This window comes from Neofelis nebulosa, chromosome 16, assembly GCF_028018385.1.
Source record: "Neofelis nebulosa isolate mNeoNeb1 chromosome 16, mNeoNeb1.pri, whole genome shotgun sequence".
NCBI classification, from domain to species: Eukaryota; Metazoa; Chordata; class Mammalia; order Carnivora; family Felidae; genus Neofelis; species Neofelis nebulosa.
In genome coordinates, this window is record NC_080797.1 from 43,409,485 (window position 1) to 43,435,700 (window position 26,216).

The 26,216-nt window shown below is 39.7% G+C and overlaps 1 protein-coding gene across 1 annotated transcript; it reads left to right on the forward strand.

The window, feature by feature from the left end:
- The first annotated feature begins 12,382 nt into the window (after positions 1 to 12,382).
- Positions 12,383 to 14,701, forward strand: KIF2B (kinesin family member 2B). The gene has a single exon (XM_058704182.1). It carries the CDS (start codon positions 12,509 to 12,511, stop codon positions 14,573 to 14,575), a length of 2,067 nt encoding a protein of 688 aa, XP_058560165.1. The 5' UTR covers positions 12,383 to 12,508; the 3' UTR covers positions 14,576 to 14,701.
- The last annotated feature ends 11,515 nt before the right edge of the window (positions 14,702 to 26,216 follow it).

Sequence of the window (26,216 nt, forward strand, 5' to 3'; positions counted from 1 at the left end):
ACCCGGAGCCACACCTCCCACTGCAGAATGAGAGCTGGCTGCACTCACAACAAAAAGGTTAATTTTGTTTCAGATGAGTGAAACATCCCACAGCTGGAGAACGCACTTCCAGCACCAATGCCTGTGTTCTTCAGCAGTGTTTTGCTCAGAGACTTCAGTAACATCTCTGTGAGAGTAGATATAAAAACACATTAGCTACAAGCAAGAAAAGGCGGGAAACCAGGAGGGACCATGGAGAGTGTGTGAAGAGGAAGATGGAACAGAGAAGGCTGCCATGTGAGATCCCATCTAGGAACTGCATAGCCTCAAGTAAAACAACACAAGTCCCACCTTTCTTTTCTATGAATTAAAAATACCAGATGCCGACAGTATGGAACAGTTATGAGACCCCAGTAAACTATCTTTCTGCTGTGACCTTCTAAATGTGTCAGAGTATACTCCATTCATTTTCTCCCATTCCTTTTCAAAACAGAAATGTCTTTCACACCACTTAGGCTGTGAACTGGACACAGGATGGTATGGCAAAATCCAAAATACACGGATTTTAGAGCTGTGTGTAAGCCTAAATCCCAGCCAGTCTCTATGCTGCGGTGGAAAATTATCGTGTCTGAGCCTCAAGTTTCTTATCGTTAAATGAAGATAGTAATGCCTCAGAGAATTATAAAGTTGTTTCAAAAATTAAACAGAACTGTGGGGCGCCCAAGTGGCTCAGTAGGTTAAGTGTCCAACTTCAGCTCAGGTCATGACCTCACAGTCTGTGAGTGCAAGCCCCGAGTAGGACTCTGTGCTGACAGCTCAGAGCCTGGAGCCTGTTTCAGATTCTGTGTCTCCCTCTCTCTCTGCCCCTCCCCAGCTCACGCTCTGTCTCTCTCTCAAAAAAATAAACATTAAAAAAATTTAAAAAAAGAATTAAACTGAATTAAATATGTATAGATATACATAATATATGGTATATACAAAATTTTACATTTTACATACATATTTATGTATATATGTACACATATATATGTATGTATGAGAGAGAGAGAGGTACAGTTGATTCTTGAACAACCCAGGTTTAAACTTTGCAGGTCCACTTAAATGCCAATTTTTTTTTTCAGTAAATACAGTAGAGTACCGTAAATGCATTTTCTCTTCTTTATGACTTTCTTAATAGAATTTTCTCTAACGTTATTATAAGAATACAGAATATCATACATACGCACAGTATATCATAAACATGTTGATCAACTTACGTTATTGATAAGGTTTCTAATTAACAGTAGGCTATTCGTAGTTAAGTTTTGGGGGAGTCAAAAGTTATACATAGGTTTTCAACTGCACAGGAGGTTGGTGTTCCAACCCTCCACCTTGTTCAAAGGTCACCTGTTCATAAATGCCTGAAGAGACAGAGGAAGTGAGAAAGATATTTAAGAACCTAGCCCAGGGTCTAGCAAATAATAAAAATTCCGTAAGTAGCATCTATCATTATTAGTTTTAGCATGCATTTATTCATTGTTCCTTCACAAACATTTTTGAGTGGCACCTGTATGACAGGTCACTGCACTCAAGGAGTTTATTTTGTAGTGTTCAAAACACGCAAGTGGCAAATTTAGAATAGCGCATCTAACAGAGAGAAACAACGAAGTGCATGGGAGAATTATCCAATGCAAACTTAAGAGCTAAGGGAAATCTTCTTATGTAAAATGACATGTAACTTATGAAATACCTGAAGCACACAAAAGAGGCAACCAAGAGAAACAGGTAAGAGGAGGGAGGTATGAATTTCTATGTGGAGGAGACACTGAGTCAAAGAAAACAACAAACAGACTTTTTAGAGTGTGTTCTATGGGTCACGCACCATACTAAGCAATTTGCGTATCTCATTTAAACCTCAACCTCAGCAACCTATAATTATAGAGCTGATACTCTATCTGACTCTGATGCATGGGCTGTTTCTCCAGATGCCATGGCATATTTGGGACTAGCACATCATGGGATTAGAGCATCAAGTTGGACAGGTGGTAAAAGCAGAAGGTGAAAAAGAAAAGGGGGAGACACCAGTGGCTTGAATGGCACTGCTGATCGGACTTTATGGAAGGGGAGGAAGTGTCTTAGAAGTGTGGTTTAGCAAAGTCATTGTATGGTTTGGTGCATGGAATTGGCTGGATTGGAGACAAATCCTGAGAAAGAGGTCCATTTAGAAGGTTTTTGCAGTAAGCGATGTAAGAGATAATGGTGGTTCAAAGTAAGACAGTGAAAGAAGTAACAGTAATTTGTGGACAGACCCAGGAGTTTGAAAGAAAATAAGCAATAATTAAATAAGGGGAATAGGAAGTAAGAGAAGAGCTAGGTTTTGAGCCTGAGAAACAGGGTAGATTCACTGAGATAGGGAAAACAGGAGAAACAACTTTCAAAGTCAAAACTATGTAAGAGGCAAAGTGCTTAGTATATTAGGGCCATTTAGTACATACCAGATTTTTTCCCCTCTCACTCTGTTTCTGGTTCTTTTTGCCTTTCTGAAGCTACTATTATGTACAGCCTGGTTCTAGTTTCACCATTCAACATTGTATCAAATACAGATATGAGTTATAATTTCCACTATTCTCCCAGCCAAGAAAAGTCCTTATACAGGGATCTTTTAAACTAATCAGTAAAGTAATAATCTAACCATTGTCATTTTATGGCACAAATGTTCCCCACACAAGAAAAAATATTCCTAGTTTTAAAAAGATATCCATATGATATCACTTATCAGGAAAATGCATTTCAAAATAACAATGAGATATCACCTCACACCTGTCAGAACGACTAAAATCAGTAACACAAGAAACAACAGGTGTTGGTGAAGATGTTGAGAAAATGGAAACCTCGTGCACTTTTGGAGGGTATGCAAATTGGTGCAGCCACTCTGGAAAATAGTGTGGAGTTTGCTCAAGAATTTAAAAATAGAGATGCTTTATGACCCAGGAATCACACTACTGGGTACTTACTCAAATCATATGAAAACACTAATTCAAAGGGATACGTGCACCCTGATATTTACAACAGCACTATTTATACTAGCTGAACTATGGAAACAGCCCACATGTCCACTGACTGATGAATGGATAAAGAGGATGTGGTATATATTTACAATGGACTATTACTCAGCCATGCAAAAGAATGAAATCTTGACAGTTGCAACCACATAGATGGAGCTAGAGGATATTATGCTAAGCGAAGTCAATCAGAGAAAGACAAATATCATGTGATTTCTCTCATATGTGGAATTTAAGAAACAAAACGAATCAGGAAAAAAAGAGAAAAAAAGAGGGAAAAAAGGGAAAAAAGAGAGGAAAACCAAGAAATAGGCTTTTAACTATAAAGAACAAACTGATAGTTACAGAAGGGAGGTGAGGAGGGAGGGATAAAATAGGTGATGGGAAATAAGTAGGACACTTGTTGTGATGAGCACTGGGTGATGTGTGGCATTGATGAATCACTATATTGCACACTTGAAACTAATATTACACCGTATGCTAGCTAACTGGAATTTAAATTGAATATATATACATACATATTAATTTTAACGTTTTTCAAATAAACACTTTTTCCAGGCAAAGTGCATATAACATTAATGGTATGCCTGGTGTGTGCCTGGTACATAATATATACTCAGTAAATGCACACTGAAAGAATGCTGGCTCTGAGTTCTGCTTGACCAGGTAGTTCTCAAAATCTATCTGCTTTCAACCAGAAAAGTCAAATTGATTGGCACTTGTTTGTAGAGTATTAAAAAGCAGGACAAAGTGAAAGACAATGTGAATTATTAAGTCCTCTTCACAAACCTAAAGTTCTGTAATTCCACTATGAGGAGTATCAAGAATCATGTGTCCCTCTGGACATATAACAGCACAAAATCATTTTTTCATTAGTGAATCTGCAAAGAAGGAAACTCTAAAGACACTCTGTAGATAAAGCCTATAGATGTCGTATAGATAAATCACAAGTTGTAGGTCATATAAAGCAGAAAGATTCAAAATGCTACCTAACACGTTCACCTTTTATCAGTCCTCAACATCTTCCATTAAGATATGGCTTATTGAATTCTTACTGTTAGGTCCTACGCTGCGTGTCACATACATTATCACACAGTCTTCACCACCGCACCATTGACATCAGTTACTACCCATATATGACAAATTAAAAAAAAAAAACAAAACAAAACTGAGAAAGAGATAATAACTTTCCCAGTGTTCATATTTGATAACCATGATTCTTGTCATTTTTTAATGTGCTCTGACATATATTAAAATTATCATAAGTATCTATGTGCTTGTTCCAATTCAAGTCACTTTTTATAAATATCAATTTGTAAAGATTTTCTCCAAATTCCAGCTTTCTTATTAGTAAGATGTAATAAATAACATCTACCCTGTTTACTTCAAAAGTTGGCTGGGTATGTTTGTATATGATTTGTATAAGCACTTTGTTAATAATAAAGAAATACTTACATATGGGTGGAACAGTGATAGTGTTATTAGCTTGCAGATAGAAGTTAACACTAAACTATAATCTGAATTAATAGAATCTCTGCATGATTAAGAATTAGTAGTGGTAATATTAAATACAAGCTTTCTCCTAGTAATATTTTAACAGTTTTCTTACATATAAAATTAATAAAAATTGATTGTGCCTCATTAAACCATCAAATAGATTAATATAATACTTCCAGTTTTTGGTAAATGACCATAATGGCTAATTTTTATTGGTTTGATAAAATTTATCTATATAATTAATGAGACCAGTAATTACAACTCAAAATAAAACCTGACAAAATTGATAATGTTTTCTCCCATTCTCTTTGAGATAGCTCTTTTATATACTATTATGTTTTAATGAAGTAGGTAACAAGGCCCATCTCAAAGGTCCCATTCACAATGTAGAAATATTCTAGGACAACTTTCTGCCATTGAATGCATTTTTCACCTTCAAATATTCTCCCTCACAGAAGATAAATTTTCAGTGAAATGACATCATTAGAATTCATTAGAAACATTTAATTTTTTAACATTTATTTATTTTTGAGATAGAGAGAGACAGAGCTTGAACGGGGGAGGGTCAGAGAGAGAGGGAGACACAGAATCTGAAACAGGCTCCAGGCTCCGAGCTGTCAGCACAGAGCCCGACGCGGGGCTCGAACTCACAGACCGCAAGATCATGACCTGAGCCGAAGTCGGGCGCTCAACCGACTGAGCCACCCAGGCGTCCCTCATTAGAAACATTTAATGAATCACCTGTGTTTCTCTAATAGTTGTGACCATACATCATGCTACTAACACTCAGATAAAAGAAGGCTATAAGAATAGATTGCAGATATTCATGCATACCTATACTGAGTCAAATCTGGATGAAAACTGAATTTTGTACACAAGTTTCTTATTCAGATTAAAAATAAAATGCCTTATAGATAAGGTAACACACTCACCTTGGAGAAATTAAAATGTGCCAAAAGGCTGAAGTCCAGAGTGAGGACCAAACACCTAATCTGTTTTGTGCAGACCATACATTGATCTCCAGTGCCCTTTACACTTGTAAGTATATGGAGGCATCTGTAGGCATCCATTTAACACAAACATTTTCTCCAACTACATTTCATCATTGTTTCTGTATCATAATCCAACACAGAGTTCTCATTATTTACCAATTAACTAAAATGCATTCAAGAATCTTTTACAAAGTGGAAATAACTTTATCACCTTTTGAATGAAGCTTAACTGTTTGCAAATTAGAAATATTTTTACTTAATAGCCAGAGAATTGAGAGATTTGGTTTAACTCTTTCCTCCTCCTCTTCCTCCTCCTCCTCCCTCTCTTCCTTCTCCTCCTCCTCCTCCTTCTTCTCCTTCTTCTTCTTCTAGATGAGGAAATGGAATTTCAGAAAAGTGGTGTTTCTTGCTCCAGATCAAATAAGAACCAATGCCTAAGCTGACAAGCCCAGGTCTCTTTTCTGCATGCCGAAAGCTCTCTTATTAAAGTTCTGTGGCTTGCTGGTCCTCTTAACCACACTCATGACAGCCTGATAGGAGAGACAGAATAAACAATAGAAGAAGCAAACACATTAATTACAGAGTGTGGTAATAAAAAGCAACATATACGAAGTTCTTACTGTGTTCCAGGACTTGTTCTTAGTTGTTTGTTTGTTTGTTTGTTTTCATTTAACTTGTACACATTCCTCCCAGCACCCCTGTGAGGCAGATACTGTTGATAACTTTTGTAGATGAAAAAAAACCTGAGGCACAGAGAGATTACATAACTTGTTTACTTATAGTCATGGAACTAGGAAGCAGTGGAGTCAGGGTTCAAACCAAGAAGAGACAAAGACACACATCTGTTACGGGAAGGAACAGAATGACGAGGATCCAGTCCCAGGAAAAGCAAAGTATGCAAGTCCTTGATTCTTGAAAAAGCTGGGTGGGTCAAAAAACTGAACGAAGACTGGTGTAGCCGGAATATTATTTTTAAAAAGGGGGAGAAGAATGACACAAGATAAGGGCAAAGTATGCAGGGTCTTCTTGATGCCTGGCACAAAAAGTTGAGTTTTTAAGCAGTGAAATGGAAAACCACTGAAGATTTTTTAAAAACCAGTTTGTAACATGATCTGAATTACATTTGTTCACTCTGGCTGAAAACTCCATGTTTGTTGAGATTTAACAATCGTGTCTTCATTCACATATCCATTCATTCATTTACTTAACAACTAATTGCTAAGTGCTGAGTTTAGCATACAGCCTTACCCAATATTTGCTGCATGCAATATCTCTTATTTACCAGATCAAACATACATTCACTAATAGCAAATGGTTATATCTAGAGGTTTCCCAACACTTGCTGAAACCTTATCACCTTGTATAATACGAGATACATGTCCTCAAAATATAAACCAATCTAGTGGTTATTTCTATTTAACCAACTAGTTGTTTACAGAAAGTATTTTTCCTGAATCAACTGGTTATTTTGACATCATGCTCTATTCCTTAGAATCTTAGTGATCTTTTATATTTCCAGGTATGAATATGAAAACCGTTTCAAAATGGTAAACATATGTTACTCTGACAGGCAGATACTAGGCTCCAACAGTGATAAGTAGTGCTTATCATGTAACCTACAGAGGTGCGCCTGGGTGGCTCATCAGTTGAGCGCCTGACTTTGGCTCAGGTCATGATCTCGCGGTTTGTGGGCTAGGGCCCCGTGTAGGGCTCTGCGGCTTGGAGCCTGGAGCCTGCTTCGGGTTCTCTGTCTCTGTCTCCCTCTGCCCCTCCCCTGCTTGCACACACACTGTCTCTCAAAAATAAATAAAACATCAAGAAATTTAAAAAAATGTAACCTACAGAAATCACACTGAGACATAGTATAAAGCTAAAGATTTTCAATCTTGGTATAACTTTCACCTTATACACTTAGCCAAAAGGCAAAAATGATCAAAAAGCATGTATAAATCACATATTTACTTCATGGTACACAACAGTTCAATTTCATATTTATTATATATCTACTATGTACTAGGTGCTATTCTAAAGCACTGTCAGAGATACAAACATAAATGGTATGCCTTCATGCTTACAAACTTTTGTTGACATGAGGTTTTGGTATCATGCAATTTTATTCATGTTATTAGGCAATAATCCCAAAGATTAGATTTTGCAACAAGCCTTTTGCAGAAACTTAAAAGTAGCTTTCCCAGTAAAACTGCATTGGGTTCCATTTGTTGAAGCAGGAATATCATCAAACATTCAAAACATCAAAAAAAGAAAGAAAGAAAGAAAGAAAGAAAGAAAGAAAGAAGAAAGAAAAAAAGGAAGGAAGAGAGAAAGGAATGAATTTCAATAGACCCTGCTACAGGTATATCAAAGAATTTTTTTTTTTATTCACAGAACCATGGGATCATAAAATCTCTGAACAGAAAGAGACCTAGAGGGCATGTAGTCCAATGCTTTCTGGGTTCACAGTAATATAAGAATCACCTGGGGGGCTTTTTAGTAACATAGATTCCTAGGCTCTGTCTACTAGAGTTTGATTCAGCAGGTCTGGGTGGAGCCAAGCAATCTGTACTTTGTCAAAGATTCCCAGATGATTCTGATATACAGCCAGATTTGAGGACACAAATCTAGCCCAACTCCTGATGGATCTGTTATTTAAATCTGGTCTGCACTATCTTTCCAAACAAACTGTCATTTATCATTTACTTTCTACTTGGATATACACCAGAATAGGACCCTGAATCTTAGACAGCTGCAATTATCAGGCGGCTATCCATAAATCTGCAAAATGTATATATAATACACACATATAACTGTGCGTATATGTATATGTGTGTGTGCACCTAAATTATTTGTTAATATGTGTCTCCAAAACGGGGCTGTAAGCCCCATGAGGGCAGAGTGAAGGGCAATTTTCTTCACTATTTCTATCACTTAGCTCAGACCTTGACATTGTTGTTAAGATATGTTGAATGTATACCTGATTGAATGAGGTCCTTCATTAGTTTGACCTGAGGTCTCCCTCTCAGAAACATCCACCTATTGTGCTAGTATTTATAGTTCCAGGAAACTTGGTAAGTCCCCATTCCAGACTTTCATTCCAGTCTCCAGGTATACAAACACAAGTGAAGCATTCTCTTCCCTTCTCTCCAGGGTCTTAATTACTGTATTTACCTAGAGAGAAAGATGCAGATACTTTTAACCAAAAATGGTAAAAAATGATTTTTTAACCAAAAACATGAAAAAAAAAGTATGGAATAAAGGTGGGAATTGAGAGGCAAATAATCTCATTGTGACTGGGGTAGAGAAAAGGAAGCAATGGATGTCAAGAAATGCTTTTCAAGAGAAGTGATGCTGAGGTAAGTCAATTTCATAATTGAATGTTCACACACCTTATCTCAAAGAGAACAAATTGTGTTCCTCTTCTTTTTAAGTATATATAGAGAGGTCTGTTCTCAACCCTTCTCTAGGACAAATATCCAAGTTCCGATGATTATTTCCCACAAAAGTATTATATATCCCTTATTGTTTTTTTGTTGCATGGCAAATTAACTTCAATATCCTGAATTGTAAAACTTAAGCCTCTAAGGACAAGGAATACAGCACATGGCTCTCAGGTTAAAGATGTGTAACTAAACTCCAAAGGCACCTACTTTGTTCATGAGTAACCAGATTTCTGTAGTTGTAGGTTGAGTTACAAGCAAATGATACTGATATGTACACTATAAGCAAAACCCAAGCCTCTCCCCTCAGCATGTGGAGTAAAATTGAAACTTGAAAGCTGAACAACAAATGGGTTTAAAAGGAGACACCGACAATTATTAGTTTAACCATCTCGGCTAACATCATAGATTAACTTCCGCAATCAACAGATATATAGGAATCATGTAAATATCCCCAGGTAACCAATGCTGTTTAATAAGCTGGGAAAAGATAGCTCTGAGTTGACGTCGTTGTCATAGAAACAATTGCCTATTAAATCAGTGAGAGGGCTAGAAAAATGTGGACTTATCACTTCTGGTTAAGTGCAGTGCATGGGAAAAATGAGACCATGTCAAAAGACAGAGGTACCTGCTGCAATGGTAAAATACTATTCTCATTCTAAAAGTTAATTTTCCCCTTGTTTTCTGAAGGCATATACCTAATAAGTTACCTGTCTACTCTTAAAACACACACATACAACTTTTAAACTGGAAGTGATAAATTCCATTTCTTCAAAGAGATTTGTGAAAATATACTGAGCTCCTCTGAAGAACGAAATCAACCTCAGGTTGCATCCATATACTGGAAAAATACAGACCCCCAAGGTGATCAAACAAACTGAACAGCTGCTAGATGTCCATTAAAACAGTGCTCGAAAGGCGCTCATTTGATGCATTTCTCCTGGGAGGTTTGTATCTAAAATGAAGCTAGAAATCACATTCTGTCCTGTAAAGTAACTCTGACAGGCCCAACCTGGGAGCAGGTATGTAATTAATAAATGAAAATTACTAAGCTCATTTCCTATACTTACTTCCTTTCATAGTACCTTCTCTTGAGGGGGCTACACCTGATACTTGTTAGGCTTCTGAGAAAAAGGGGATTTGAAATAAAGAGAATATACCCAGTTGCTTGTCAGGCATAGGCTTCTAACAGGTATATAGAACAAAAAGTAGAAATGGTAAGCTCCTTGAGGGTAGGAATCCTTTGGAATAGGAAGTAGCATGTGGTAAGCATTTCATATAAATAGATTGCTTGGTTATATTCAGTCAAAAAATACAACGTCTCCAATCTTCAGTCTCTAATCTGGAGAAACTGTTCATCTACCAAATGGTCATTCAGGTCTTGGCCAAAAATGACACCGTAACTTGTATCTAGGCCTTTACAGTTTGACAAATGCTATATTTACCTCATTAGTAAAAACCCACAGTGTTTTCTTAGATGGACTATTTCCTCAGAATAAATTCCACAAAATGAGAAGGGTATGGAGATGGTTACTGAATTCTGAATTTTGTATCAGTAGATGAAAACGATACTGCTGCAAATGCAGTTTGAGATCCTAAGAACTGTCAACAAACGAGGAGGTACAGAGAGGCTATTCTAGTCTGAGAGCTCAAATAGTGATTCCCAAGGCCTGTGTTCCCAGAGCCAGCAGCATCAGCATCACCTGGGAACTTGTTAGACATGCAGATTCTTGACTCCACTTCATACTTCCTGAATCAGAATCTCGGGGGCAGGACCAGCAATCTGTTTTAACAAGCTCTATAGGTCAATTTCATGTACCCTAATATTGAGAACCATCTGGGCCAGAAATTAGTAATTTGAAAACATACTTTGTGTGAAGGACCTCAAATTCTTCAGTATGGCTCAACTTTAGATGAAATGTGGACAGTGGTTAAAGCTTGAGGATGTAAAGGCAGGCAAGATGGCAATGTGCACCATGTGCCCTTGTATGGAATTTGTGCTGTATCAATTAGGATGATGGAGAGCTACTGAAATGTTTGTAAGCGGGGAATTACTACGGAATTAGCTGTCAGAATAACTCTAGGAGCAGCATGAGAAATAGACAGAGTCCCTGACTGGATGAGGCTGGCCAAGGAAATAGGGTTATAATTGGTTGGGAGATTTAACGATGTCACGGTTATAGAAGATTTCTAGAGGCAGGGAAAGGACAGTCTAACTCCACATTAGGATGGGCTGAGGAGGAGGGAGAAGACACACAAAAGCCTGTATTAACCAGTGGGTAGAGGCAGCTGGGTGGCTCAGTTGGTTGAGTGTCAGACTTCGACTCAGGTCATCCAGGAACGGGTTCGAGCCCCGTGTTGGGCTCTGCACTGACAGCTCGGAGCCTGGAGCCTGCTCCCGATTCTGTGTCTGCCTCTCTCTCTGCCCCCCCCCACCTTAATCCTCAACTGGCCTATCTGGCAGTTGATGTCATTTTTTGTTGTTTTCAAGCAAATCATCCTACAGGAAAAAAATAATTACAATCTTGTCAAAATATATGTTTGCCTCTGATCCTCTCAGCTTCCTCTCCATTTCCCCTGCACCACCACCCCTCTCCCGAGCCCTCCCTCTGGCCACACCTCCACAACTTCTAAAGGACACACACAGGGTAAGGAGCAGGTATTAAGATGAATTCTCTGTTTCCACCAAAAGTCCCTCTTTCCTCTCCAAATTATGGATAATGAGGCCAAAAGTGTAATGACTGAAGGAATGTAGAAAGGTAATTACTGAAATAATCCCCCAAATGGTGGTGACTACCAGAGCAGCAACACTCACGTTACAGCTATCAGAGCCTCCTGAAACGTGATAAACACCTCGTGTTTGCAAACCCAGATGCGCCTAAGGAAATGCCCTATTAGCAAACTACCACAAGAACGCACTACATGGAACTCATTTTGATTTTGTAATGAGAAATCCCATTAAAGACGACTATAAATTGTGGCGGCCAACGAATTTCGAAGGGGGTGCAGGAGCGAAGAAGGATGGCAGGTTTGAGGGCCTTTCTCCAGGATCCTGTCCTTAGAAGCCCGTGATCTGCAGCAGGCTCTGCCTTCACTTGTCCCCGCTGATCACTGGAGAGTTGAAGTTGAAGGGAATGCTCACTGGTTCTCAAACTGAAGCCCTTAGCTTTGAGGCTGCAGGGGAGAAGGGACGTTCCTAAAGCTTAGGCTCAAGCTTCCATAGAACTCTTAGCCCACTCCCAACTCCGATCCCTATGTCCTCAGCGGTAAGAGAACATTTTTTTCTATTGTTTCTGCACCTAGAATCACCAACGCGCCCTCCACCGCCACCGCCCCTCCCACCCCCAGCTTTCATCTAGAGGCCCTAGGCTCTGCTGCCTCTTGTCTCCAACCCTTTGTGACGCCAGTGGCCCCAGGAAGCGCCCTAGTGCTCCACTCACAAAGGCAGGTGAAAACCACAGGTGCGTCAGTGCTCCGGGCGCTTCAGGCTGGCCTGGGCTCAGGTCCTGCCGCTCCAACCCCAAGGGCCCCCCAAAGGCGAGCCCTGACACCTCTATCCTTCACCATGGCCAGCCAGTTATGCCTACCCGTCGCCCCTCGTCTCACAAACTTGAAACCCTTGATGCCGCAGGCGGGAGACGTCCAAGTGGGCATCTGCGTGGCGATCCAGCGCAGTGACGGGCGCATCCACCTCGCTGTGGTCACAGAGATCAAAAGAGAAAACGCTTGGGTCACGGTGGAGTGGGTCGAAAAGGGAGTCAAGAAGGGCAAGAAGGTTGGCCTGGAGACCATATTCCTGCTGAATCCCACGCTGGCCTCCGCTCAGCACCCCACGCCGTCCTCACTGCTGCCCTTGTCTCTAGCGCCCCCTTCGGCCATCGGGGACCAGTGCACGGCCACGAGGTGGATTGCGACCATCCCCCAGAAAAACGAAACGCCCTCAGGGGACAGCCCGGCTCTGAGAGTCCCCAGCAATCCCTGCCTGATGAAACGGAAAAAGTCTCCCTGCCTACAGGAAATCGAGAAGCTACAAAAGCAGCGGGAGAAGCGCAGGCGGCTGCAGCTGCAGATCCGAGCCCAACGCGCCCTCAATGTCAACACGGGAAACCCCAACTACGAGATCATGCGCATGATCGAAGAGTACCGCAGGCACCTGGACGGCAGCAAGGTGTCCAGCCTGGAGCCCCGGGAAGACCATCGGATCTGCGTCTGCGTGCGGAAGCGTCCTCTCAACCAGCGAGAGACCACCGTGAAGGACCTGGACATCATCACCATCCCCTCGGACAACGTGGTCATGGTGCATGAGTCCAAGCAAAAGGTGGACCTCACTCGCTACCTGGAGAACCAGACCTTCTGCTTCGACCATGCCTTCGATGACACCGCCTCCAACGAGTTAGTGTACCAGTTCACAGCCCAGCCGCTGGTGGAGTCCATCTTCCGCAAGGGCATGGCCACCTGCTTTGCCTATGGGCAGACAGGCAGTGGGAAGACGCACACCATGGGCGGGGCCTTTTCGGGAAGGGACCAGGATTGTTCCAAAGGCATTTATGCCCTGGTGGCGCGGGATGTCTTCCTCCTGCTCCAAACTGCAGCTTATGAGAAGCTGGGCCTCAAAGTCTACGGGACATTTTTTGAGATTTATGGGGGCAAGGTGTATGATCTGTTAAACTTGAAGAAGAAGCTGCAAGTCCTTGAGGATGGCAATCAGCAAGTCCAGGTGGTCGGACTTCAGGAGCAGGAGGTATGTTGTGTGGAGGACGTGCTGAACCTCGTGGAGCTAGGGAACAGCTGCCGGACTTCGGGACAGACATCAGTCAATGCCCACTCTTCCAGGAGCCATGCGGTGTTCCAAATCATCCTAAAGTCAGGAGGGAAACTGCATGGCAAGTTTTCCCTCGTTGACTTGGCTGGGAACGAAAGGGGAGCGGATACTGCCAAAGCCAACCGGAAACGGCAGCTGGAAGGGGCGGAGATTAATAAAAGTCTCCTGGCGCTCAAAGAATGCATCCGGGCTTTGGGTCAGAACAAGTCCCATACCCCGTTCAGAGCCAGCAAACTCACGCAGGTGCTCCGGGACTCCTTCATAGGCCAGAACTCCTCCACTTGTATGATTGCTACTATCTCTCCAGGGATGGCCTCTTGTGAAAACACCCTCAACACTTTAAGATATGCAAACAGAGTAAAAGAATTAACTCTGGATTTAAGGCCCCACCATCTTTGTTTCTATCCGGTTGGCCCTGAGGTGCCAAGGATGTTGGAGACTCACGTTAGAAATTCAAAAACATCCCTTCAAAGGGATGGAGTCATTAAAATACCTTGTATCCAGAGTGAGGAGGAAGAACAGGCTAAGCACACTGAAACACTGTCCACTCCATTAGGGGAGGATACAAGGACTTCGTGGAGGGAATCAAGACAACCGCCAGGGACCAACATCCAGGAGACAGCTGGTGGGGTAAACTATGATGTTGATTTTTGCATTGCCCAGTTATTGTCCATTTTGGATCAGAAAATAGGTATTCTGACTGAGATCCAAAAGAAACTGAAATTATTACAAGCTGACCTCCAAAAGAAGACCCAGTGTAGTGGAGCCAATGGCAAGAGGTCAGATCTGCAAAGTAATGGCAAGAGATAAGATCTGAAACGATGGATACACTGCTGTGGCCCCTACCTCTCTTATAAAAGAAAAAATGTCTAAATTATCTAGATACAAAGATCCTCCTGGAAGGCTTAAAACATCTTAAAATATGCTTGTCAGATATGTCCTCTTTCCTCTTCCTCTGTATTTCTGTGACTCGTTTACATTTCGTGGGATGTTGGAGTTCAACTAGGAACCACTTGCCTCCCCAGGGACATTTGGCAATGTCTGGAAACATTTTCAGTTGTCAAAACTGAGTTTGAGGCAGGGTAGTGATACTGGCATAGAGTGAGTAGAAGGCTGGGGTCGCTATTAAACATCCTACGATGTACCAGACAGCCTCCCATAACAAATAATTATCTGGTTGAAAATATCAATAGGTCCAGGGAGGCCTGGGAGACCCTGCTGTAGAAAGAGCCTAGCTGTGATGAAACCAGATACCCTAAATGGCTGACTGGGAAGGCATCCCATTGTAGATTAAAGGGAGTAGAATTGGAACACACCAAGGGGTACACAATGGGGTAAATCTAATGATATCAACTCATGAATCTCTTTCTGTTGCACTGATGTGTAGATTCAAATGATTTCTAAGCTCTAGTCATAATGGGGAGTGGGAAAGGGAGGGATTTTCTTTAAGTGACTCTGCGTGAGAGAGATTTTTATTTTCAATCTTTGAGTTGAAGTTGCAAAGTACTGTGCTTCCTGAGAGTGATAAAATAAAGTGTGTGTGTGTGTGTGTGTGTGTGTGTGTGTGTGTGTTTAGCATTGGCTTTGTTGACTATGGTGTCTTTAAGCTTTTTTTCCTCTTACTCTTTGCCAAATTGTGTGCCTAAATAATTCACATAAAAAGCTTTCCTCCATCAAATTAGGGTAAGCAGCAAGTCAACAAAGTGGTATAAAGGTTCTGGCCTGAAACAGGAAACATCCCATGAAGGCCTCACAGGTAATGTGGGAGATACCAAGGCCTTAAATCAACTGAATAAGGAAAAGAATTCCTGATTCAGTGATCACTAAGTCCATCCTTTTGGGAAAAAAATTAAAAGACATAGAAACTAATCTGCAAATATAAATATAATAAGTACTCTAATACATATCTACCTTCAGCAAACATATCTATAAAATGCTATAATAAAATCATTAAGGATCTTTTGCTTCCAAGTCTCCCAGTTCCACATTCTTTTCTTTAAAGTTTTTAAAGTTTATTTTTATTTATTTTGATAGAGAGAGAGATAGAGAGCAGGCAGGGGAGAGGAAGAGGGTGGGAGAGAGAGAGAGAGAGAGAGAGAGAGAGAGAGAGAGAATTCCAAGGAGGTTCCGCACTGTCAGCTCAGAGTCCAACGCAGGGCTTGAACTCACGAACCGTGATCATGACCTGAGGTGAAACCAAGAGTCAGATGCTTAACCGACTGAGACACCTAGGTTCCCCCGAACTCCTTTTTTAAAGAATAAATTGGGATGATTTGCAAAGAGAGTGCCTGGTAGGCTGGGGAAACTTGGGGACAGAAAATGAGTGTCCAAATTCTGTCACTACCTTTGGCAGACATGACTTACTGTTTTCAAAATTTTTCCTCTTAAGTTGCAAAGACTTCACTGGCACTAGGGAAAACTGACACAAAACTACTATAGAGTAAAATAGTAATGTCCGAGCAAAAAACTATCAGTATAAAACAATTAGAGTCATCAGGAACATCTGGTCTTCAGTAACGAGGCAATATTATGGTCTTTAAATAATTTTCTCCTCTGCTTCTTTATCTGCAGGGGTGGAGTTGTATACTATTTAAAAAAAAATTTTAACATTTATTCATTTTTGAGAGACAGAGACAGAGCATGAGTGGGGGAGGGACAGAGAGAGAGAGGGAGACAGAGGATCGGAAGCAGGTTCCAGGTTCTGAGCTGTCAGTACAGAGCCCAATGCAGGGCTCAAACTCAGGGATGCGAGATCATGACCTGAGATAAAGTCAAATGCTTAACGGACTGAGACACCCAGGAGTCTCTATACTATTGTTAAACCAAATAAAACTTTGGAGGCCTGTCCTAGTTTAGTACTAGATGAGCTTTCCTTCAAAATGAGATTTTTTTTTAACATAAATTATTTTTGTATGCAATGAAAAAGTATGGAGTTAAGCATCTGGCCTGGGTTCCAGTTTCAGTTTTATTATATAAATATCTGTCAATTTTGGCAAGTCACTTAGCCCCACTGAACTTCTTTCTTTTATATGAACCAGGGTAATTATAGCACCTACTTCAAAAGATTGGAGGGTGGCTTTATTTTCTCCCTCCCTGTACCCATCTTTTATGCCAATGACTAGTGCCTATCATTGTTCTTGTTGTTGTCATTGTCCTTTTTCTACTATCATCTTCAACTCCACCCCACCCCTCCCCCCACCACCACTCCTGCAACACAAGTTTGGGGAGCCTACTGGGAGTTTCAGCACCTGATATCAATAACATCCATTTTTTCAATGACATGTAACATACAGTGGAGTGCACAAATCTTATCTATGTGGCTCCATGAATGTTTACAAAGTGAACACCACTATATCAACACCACTTATAGAACATAATGTCCCGGAAACGTCATTCCTGCCTCATTTCACTCTGTACTACCCTGCACCAAAGATAAGGATTCTTCTGACAAAAATCATCAAATATAAGTTTGCCTTTCCCCCCCATATTTATGGGCTCATAAACTAGATCCTCTTGCATCTCTTATTTCAATTATCTATGACCGGCCTTTTTACATTGTTCTACATTGTTTCACTGCAAAAATACCTCATAATTTACAAATTTTACTCTTGATGGGAAATTGAGTTGTTTCTGTTTTAAACCATTACTAATGATGCTATGAACATTCTTACACATGTCGTTTGGTGCACATTTATATGTGAAGTATGCCTTGGAACGGAATTCTTGGATCCATAGTATGTGTGTATTCAGCATAATAGGTCATGCGCCTGGGTAGCTCAGTCAGTTAAGCGTCCGACTTCAGCTCAGGTCATGATCTAGTGGTTTGTGAGTTCGAGCCCCACATTGGGCTCTGTGCTCACAGCTCAGAGCCTGGAGTCTGCTTTGGATGCGGTGTCTCCCTCGCTCTCTGCCCCTCCCCTGCTCATGTTCTGCCTCCCTGTGTCTCTCAAAAATAATAAAAACATTAAAAAAAGTTTAAAAATAAATAAATAAATAAATAAATAAATAAATAAATAAATAAAACATAGGTCATGCCAAGGAGTTTTCCAAAGAACTTGGACCAGTGTTACACAACCACCAGCATTTTATAAGAATGATGGGTCCTCCATATGCTTGCCTGCACTTAGTACTGTTATTTTATAAAATTTGAATTTTATACTATCTGACGTGTATGGAAATGTATCTCCTTACGTTTTTTCCCCCCCTGATAATTAAAGTTGAATATCTTTATGTATGTTTACTGGCTATTTAGCCATTATCTCCTGTTCAATATATGCATTCTGGATGCAAATTCTTCTTTAGATATATGCATTGGAAATATCTTCTACCAGTCTGAGGAATGCCAATTCACCCTCTTAATGACATTTTTTAATGATCAGAAGCTTATAGATTTAATGTTCAATTTGTCAATTTTTAAAATTTAATGGTTAAGCCCTATTTAGGAAGTCTCTACCCCAAATCATGAAAGTATTTTCTTTAGTTGTCTTCTAAAACTTATGGTCTGGGCTCTGACTGGAGCCAGTGCCTGCTCATCTGCCTCCAAGGCAGCAGCAGAAGGAGCTAGTTGCAGGACCAGAGCCAACTGAGACTCCAAGCATAGGGTATGAGATGCCCTTGGGTCTTCATCTGGGACCACGTTTGGCAAATCTGCCATGAAGACATGGACTCGCCTTCTCAAAGCAACTCTCCTCAGTAATAGGTTTCACTGAAATTTCATAACTTCTGACCTGGATCCCAAAGTTCCCCAAAAAGGCATTTTTTGTCTGTGGATGGTTGATATATCACTGTTTATTGAAAAGGACAGGAACGCCTGGGTGGCTCAGAAGGCTAAACATCTGACTGCAGCTCAGGTCATGATCTCATGGTTCGTGGGTTCGAGCCCCATATCAGGCTCTGTGCTGACAGCTCAGAGCCTGGAGCCTGCTTCAAATTCTGTGTCTCCCTCTCTCTCTTTCCCTGCCCCACTTGTTCTCTCTCTCTCTTTCTCTCTCAAAAATTAATAAAACATTAAAAAAGAAAATAAAAGCACAGGAGCTGGGGACTTTCTATTCTCCCATCTTGTTCACCCTATGAGTCTTATCTCACCCAGAGTTCTCTTTAGGGGAAGACTTTACTGATTCAATGTATTTAGTGGATAGAATATGATTTAGATTTAGTATTTTTTCTTACACAGTTTTAATAGGTTGTATTAATTTATTATCATAGAACTATAGTATACTCATTATCTTTAATGGTCATATTATTGGTTCCAAATTTTTCATTCCTGATATTATACCTTTTTTTTCCTTAGTCAGACTTGTCATATATTTATAAGTTATATCAGTCTTTTCAAAGGAACAACTTCTGGCCACTTTATTTTCTCTACTGTTATATCTTTCCATTTTCTTGATTCCATTTTTCCTCCTTTGTATAATTTCCACTTTTTTTCACCTTTTTGAGCTCAATACTTAGACCATTAATGTGTCAGCTTTTTGGGGGCTTTTAATATTATAAATTTCCCCTACATACTGATTTATCTACATAGAGTAAGGGCATGCCACATTGATCCATAGTTCTGATTTGCCCTTAATTTAGAGGATAGCATGCATCACATCTTCACTGAAATTCACCATCATGGAAACTTGCCTTCCGAAAACTATGAGCTTGCTAAATTATCTACTGAGTTTTTAAGTCACTTTTCAACTGTTTTCTGTTTTTCCCTTTTGAATATTGATCTATGTATGCACAGCTTTGGATTCAGCAAATAGCTGAAGGAGAATTTGCACAGGAAGTGTATGTCTCATTCCTCTATGCTCCCCTTTTCTCCAAAATCATTCCTGTTGGCTTGTAGGCCTGAACTTCCATCTCAGCCTCCTATGAGACTTGGTCCCTGTGAGGCTGCAGCAATATTTACTTGGCTAACACTCATTTGGTCTTACTGTTTTCATTCAAGAATCAGCAAATGCCTCAAGGGGAAAAGACAGCAGCAGTGAATGTAAAGGCTATCTCAATGTAGTTGTCTTTGTGATTTTTTTTTTTTTATAGCTTTGGCTTTTAGTCTATTCACAGAGTTATGCATCCCTTACCACAAATTTCAAACATTTCATCACTGCCAAAAGAAACCTTGTACCCCTCATGCATCACCCCTTAATTCCCATATCCCCAGCCCCAGGCAGTCACTAATGTACTTTCTGTCCTTGTGGCTCTCTGCAATTTTGACCCTTTTTGTCCTGCCTTGTCCTTTCATTATTGTATTCAACTTTACTGTGCCCTTGGTAGGATAGCTTGTTATTCTATCTTGATGACACTATATTTGATGACATAAATAATTATGCATTTTATACATGACATTGTAGACAAACTACATATTTTTAACAGCATTTCTTACAATAAGTTCTAATCAATCTCAACCAAATGAAAATTTCCATTCTATGTTGAAACTTAGCAAGTAAGGGAGAGCCGCATATCAAGATAGGTAACTAATGGCACCCATTGTTGGAAAGTGGATACAGGACAATGTTGAGTTTGTCGTTTGCCACCTAGAGAGATATATGTTAATTATTAATGAGCTTTTATCTGGTTTTTTGCTTACTCATTGTAGGTTTGGAAATTAAGGGGGCATGCCTGGATGGCTCAGTTGGTTAAGTGGCCATCTTAGGCTCAGGTCATGATCTCTTGGTTCGTGAGTTCGACCCGCATCGGGCTCTGTGCTGACAGCTCAGAGCCTGGAGCCTGCTTCGGATTCTGTGTGTGTGTGTGTGTGTGTGTGTGTGTGTGTGTGTGTCTGCCCCTCCCCTACTCACTCTCTGTCTCTCAAAAAAATGAATAAACGCCAAAAAATTAAAAAAAAAAGAAATTAAGGGAAAATGGAAGAAATTCCTGAGTGCAATTCATCCACAGATCTTAACCTTCCTTAGCAACAGCTGTGTAAACAAACTTATTTATGTATGTGTATATATACACACACAGTTTTATTTATATAGTTAAATATTTTCCCCTGGATTGTTACATTCACATCTGTAGAACACAAAAGCTCTCCTTTAGTAAAACAAAAGACAAAACAAACAAAACAAAAACTAAAAAACAAAAAACAAACAAAAAAACACAAATTGCAGTCTTGCTAACTGGTTTTAGTGTATTGGCCTCTACTGAGTTGCCATTATTCCTTAACAAGTACACATTAATGTCTCCACCATTGCTAATTTTTTCCTGAGAATACATGTGGTCCTTGAAATGATCTCAAAACACGTAGCATAGAATTGAACATGAACATCAGAAAACAAGACATTATGTAAATGAAAAAAAAAACCTCAGAAAATTAATTGGGGTCCACTAAAAAGAGACTTGCTGGCTGTTCAAACAGATGTCCTGAAGTTAAAGAGGAGGGTTGTAAAGTAAATTAATGCCTTAACAAGATTGTTTGGAAAATGGCAGAGCTCCTAAAGTGAGAAAAATAAAATACTCTCAGTACTTTGAAACATCCATTGGCACACAGAAAGTTGACACGCTAATTACAAGCTTGCATCTGTTAATTAAAGGAGCTTTTCTACATTCCTGTAGTGGACAAACTTATTTTGAATTGCTGCATAACCTTGCAATTAATAAAACTGCTTTTAAGATACTGAACTTAAGGTTTCATAATTTCAAATCCTCCTTCCCACAGTTAATCTATGGTAGTAACGTTTTACAAGATCATTCTATTATTTTTTCTCAGGGAAATTATTTTCAATGATCTACATAATAAAACGGTATGAGAGTCCTAGATAAATATTTATGTATTGGTTCAATGAATAAGTGAGTTATCTTTTCTTTGAAGTTCGATTACTGATTTAAAATATCAAGTAGCAGAAACACAGTGTCTAGTATGTGTTTCTTTTAAAAATGTCAAAATTATCTGTTACTCAAAGTGTAGAATATTATCTTCAAAGCAAACTTGTCATTGATGAAGAATTTGTGTGATTCCTTTTATTCTCCAAAAGAGCAACTGCTGAGAGAAAACCTTAAGGCATCATTTTCCTGAAGTGTGATTGTTTCTTCCTATTCAGGCCATTTCCTTTCTAATCTTAAATAAAAGTAATCTCAGTAATTAAAAAGAAAAAAAAAGAGGATTTTAATGGCTTAAAGAAGATATGGAACCAAATCAATGATTGGGGATAAAAATCGGACAGACCCAGGCAGCCTTCTCTATTTGTGTGTTTGAGGTGACCCTCAACTTGAATGAAGCTGTCTCCCAGGCAGAGCTAGAATACAAGGGCTTGAATGGTCACAGAGGAAACAAATGGAATAATTGGGAGGAAGAAAAATGGGAGAAATCATCAAAGCAACAAGTACAAAGGGTTTTACCCTGAACTAATTGAAAATAAAAGTTAATGACATGGTTCCAGTTAATATACTACGCTCAGGCTTATGTTTGCCATGAGGTTTGTGAGGACAAAAAAAGAGAAAACCGTACTGGACCACAGCGACTCTAAATTGTCAATCTTATACTAACTCTCATTACACGATTCTAAATGCTGAGATTGAAACCAAATGAGCTAAGTGAGCAACAATGCCAGATTTAGAGTCAGAAACTGCGTATAATTTCTTCACCCCCCCTTTTTTATATTTTAAGTTATTTATTTATTTATTTATTTATATAATTTATTGTCAGATTCGTCTCCATACAACACCCAGTGCCTTCCTCCCTGCCCATCATCCACTTTCCCCCCCTTCCTCACCACCCCCCATCAACCCTCAGTTTGTTCTCAGTATCCAAGAGTCTCTTATGGATTGCCTCCTTCCCTCTTTAGAACGTTTTTTTTTTTCCCCTTTCCCCTCCCCCATGGTCTTCTGTTAAGTTTCTCAAGATCCACCTATGAGTGAAAACATGATATCTTTCTCTGACTTACTTCACTTAGCACAATACCTTCCAGTCCCACCCACGTTGCTGCAAATGGCCAGATTTCATTCTTTCTCATTACCAAGTAGTATTCCATTGTATATAATTTCAAGCTTTGCCATTGAGTAGCTATGTGACTTCAGACAAGTAATTTGACTTTCTGTATTCTTCATTATTCTTAAATCTTTTTTTTTTTAAGTCTAGAAATGCAACACTAATTTCACAGAGTGATATTGGAAAATCAACATTAAAATGTTCAGTAAAAGATTTTATTGATAATCTTCTGGGATGCTAAAGATAGAAACATGGGCATATAATTATCTCTGCCTTTAAGGAACTTATCATTTAAATGAGGAGACAAAGCCTTGCACAACTGAGAAATACATTTAAAAAATGTGTTATCCTGCTATAAATGGTACTATGGGACAACAGAAGTTGATGGTTAATTTAGCCAAAGGGGTATTGGAAAACTTCCAAAATGATCCACTCCTGAGTCTGGAATGATGAAGGAAGAAACTGGTAGATCTAAAATGAAAAAATGGGGGTGCCTGGCTGGCTTAGTCAGTTAAATGCCTGACTTCAACTAAAGTCATGATCTCATGGTTCATGAGTTTGAGCCCCACATCAGGCTCTCTGCTGTCAGCACAGAACCTGCTTGGGATTCTCTGTCTCCATCCCTTTATACCCTTCCCCTGCTTGTTCTCTCTTTCTCTCTCTCTCTCAAAAATAAATAAACTTTTTTTAATAAAATAAAAGGGCCACCTGGGTGGCTCAGTCAGTTAAGCGTCTGACTTCAGTTCAGGTCATGATCTCATGGTTCGTGGATTCAAGCCCCGCACTGGGCCCCGCGTCGGGCTCTGTGCTGACAGCTCAGAGCCTGGAGCCTGCTTTGGATTCTGTGTCTCCCTCTCACTCTGCCCCTCCCCTGCTCACACCCTGTGTCCCTCTCAAAAATGAATAAACATTAAAAAAAATAAATAAAATAATAAAATAAAATAAAGTGAAATGAAAGAATAGATATTCAAAGCAGTAAGTAGGCTGAATTCTTTGGTATTAGGAAAGGAAAACCAGCCAAAAGCTGGCTCAACACCGTCATTCTCAATAAAATGTAGGCTCTTTGAGAGCAGGGACAATACATTACTTGGTTTATATTTTTAGCATCTCACATGATCCCTGACACTATAGAAACTCAACACTCGTGTGGGGATATTTGTATTTTCTGTCAGTTTCACCTAGCTAGGGTTGACGGAAAAGTATAGATCTTTGTTTTAAAAAAAATCAATATATTTTGAAAAATTATTCTGTCTAGTAGCAGAAAGTAAAATCTTTGCATGGGCAGTAGCCACAAGTGAATGTCTTGTCTTTAGCCTTTGCTTATCTGACAAACAGTCTAAAGAAGGAGTCATATCCTCACATTGGCCCCTACCTGGCCTCAGCTCTCCAACCTGACATCTAGCAAGCAGCTCCATGGAACACCTGCTAATGCTAGTCATCTGTCTTAGCCACAGGGCTCCTCTAGGTCCTTTGGCATCGACTGTCCCATCTCTGCCACAGTCAGCCCTACAGGAAAACATTTGGTTCTTAGCTGCCACCTACCAGAGATGCACCCTGAGGCCCTGGAGGCATGGATTCAGCCACTGCTTGGCCACATGCAGTTCTCTCTACACTTGCAGGGGACTCATAAACGTCTTAAAACCCAACCAGGAATCTGAACATAGGACTCCTTGGGTCCTTAAATCATTGTAGGGTTTGACCACCACCTTTTAGGGTATGTTTCAAAGAGAAGATGATACACAACATACTTCTGCCTCTATTATCCCTCTCATGTTCTCTCCCATTCAATACCTCGTGGAATCTTATTTGGGCAAGCAGGTAGGAAAAACTGTTGCTTAAAGAATAAACTTTATAGCATGAGTCCTATAGGTCCATATTTTAGAAAACAAAAGACTCTCCCCCTTGCACTTCTGAAAGCGTTTTCTTGCAAGACCATTATCTCTAATGTCCATTCCAAAAGTCAATTTTAATATCCAGAAATAGAATATTGACATTAAATTCTATGTTAACAACCCTCTCCTAAAAGGTGTGATCCTATAATTTCCTAGCTGCTAGGGTAAGGAGTGAGAGTACAAGGAAGTGTGTTTCAAAGATGAGGCCAATGAAAGAAAAGGGGGAGCTACATCAGTCAATAATTCATTATATTCACACACCTGCCCTCTTCCTCATAAGAAACAAAGGACCAAGAGAAGAGATGATGTTATTCTTATTGATTCCTGTGTCCCCAGCACCTAAAACAGCACCTGGTACATAAATGAAAATAAATGTTAAATGATGAATTGTACATAAGGTGTCTCAAAGATTTCCCACCAATGCAATCATTCAGAAAAACATTCAGGGATTAAAGGGCAAGAGATAGAAATCTGAGAACATGAATATTTAAAAGAATATTTATAAAGATAGTGGAAAATTATCAGTGGAGAAAGATGAGAAGGAGAGGTCAGAAAAGTAAAAGAAAAACCAGTGGGGGCAGGGGAGGGTGGGAAATTGGCACAGAAAACACTGGAGAAGAGAATTTAAGGAGAGAATAGTTTACAATGTTAAAAAAAATAAAACCACAGATTGAATAAAATAAACAAGAGTAGGTCGGTGGTTTCTGACAATGTATAGGTCATTAATAACATCTGAGATCTCAGCCTGAATGAAATGGTTGGTCCAGAGGTCATTTTGCAAGGGGTTGAAGAGGCAGAGAACAGTCTGGGTAATGAATGTGAAAGTGCTTCATAAATTCTGAACCCCTTTACAAATACAATTAGGATACACAGCTGGTTAGTTTCAGGGTCTGGCTATTGCTCATTCACCAAACTTTCTGAATTCAGCTTTTATTTTTTTTTATTTTATTTTATTTTATTTTATTTATTTATTTATTTTGTCTTCGGGCATACACTTCCTAAGGCTTTAGCAGACTATGTTGCAATCAATGGAGAACTTAAGGAAACAGATGTCCTTAAATTTTAACAGTCTTCTTGGACCTTAACCTAATCTTCCATATATGTCCCACGTGTAAAAAAGCACACTATCATTAAACAATCTCCGAATAGTCCCCACTGTTAGTGCCAGGTCATCTCTCTGATGCCAAAAGTTTAGCAGCGTTAGCTTAGCTTCATGAAAATTTCTGATTTGTTCGGGCAAAATTGATACACATTTAAATATGGCCTTGACTGCAGCCATGAGATTTGGAACATAGTCTACCACTTGGCCATCCCTCAGAACTGGACCGGATTGCGTTCGTTTCAATCCCTCTTCTTTCTTGCCTCGTTTATCTCTGGTTTCCATCTTGTATAGATTCCTTGTCAATCAAGTCAGCTTGCCACATGCAACACAGACTTAAACTATTATTAATCATACTCTGAGAGGTTTCTTCCTCTGCCCTGAGCCCCTACTTCTCAAAAATCCTTATTCTTAATCTCCTTGTAATGACATCTAATTGTCAAAACGTTAATATGAGGCATAAAATAGCAGTTTTATTAGATTAGTTATATATAAATGATTCAGAAAGTAATGAATTGAGTATATTCTTTTTTTAGGGACACTAGCAGG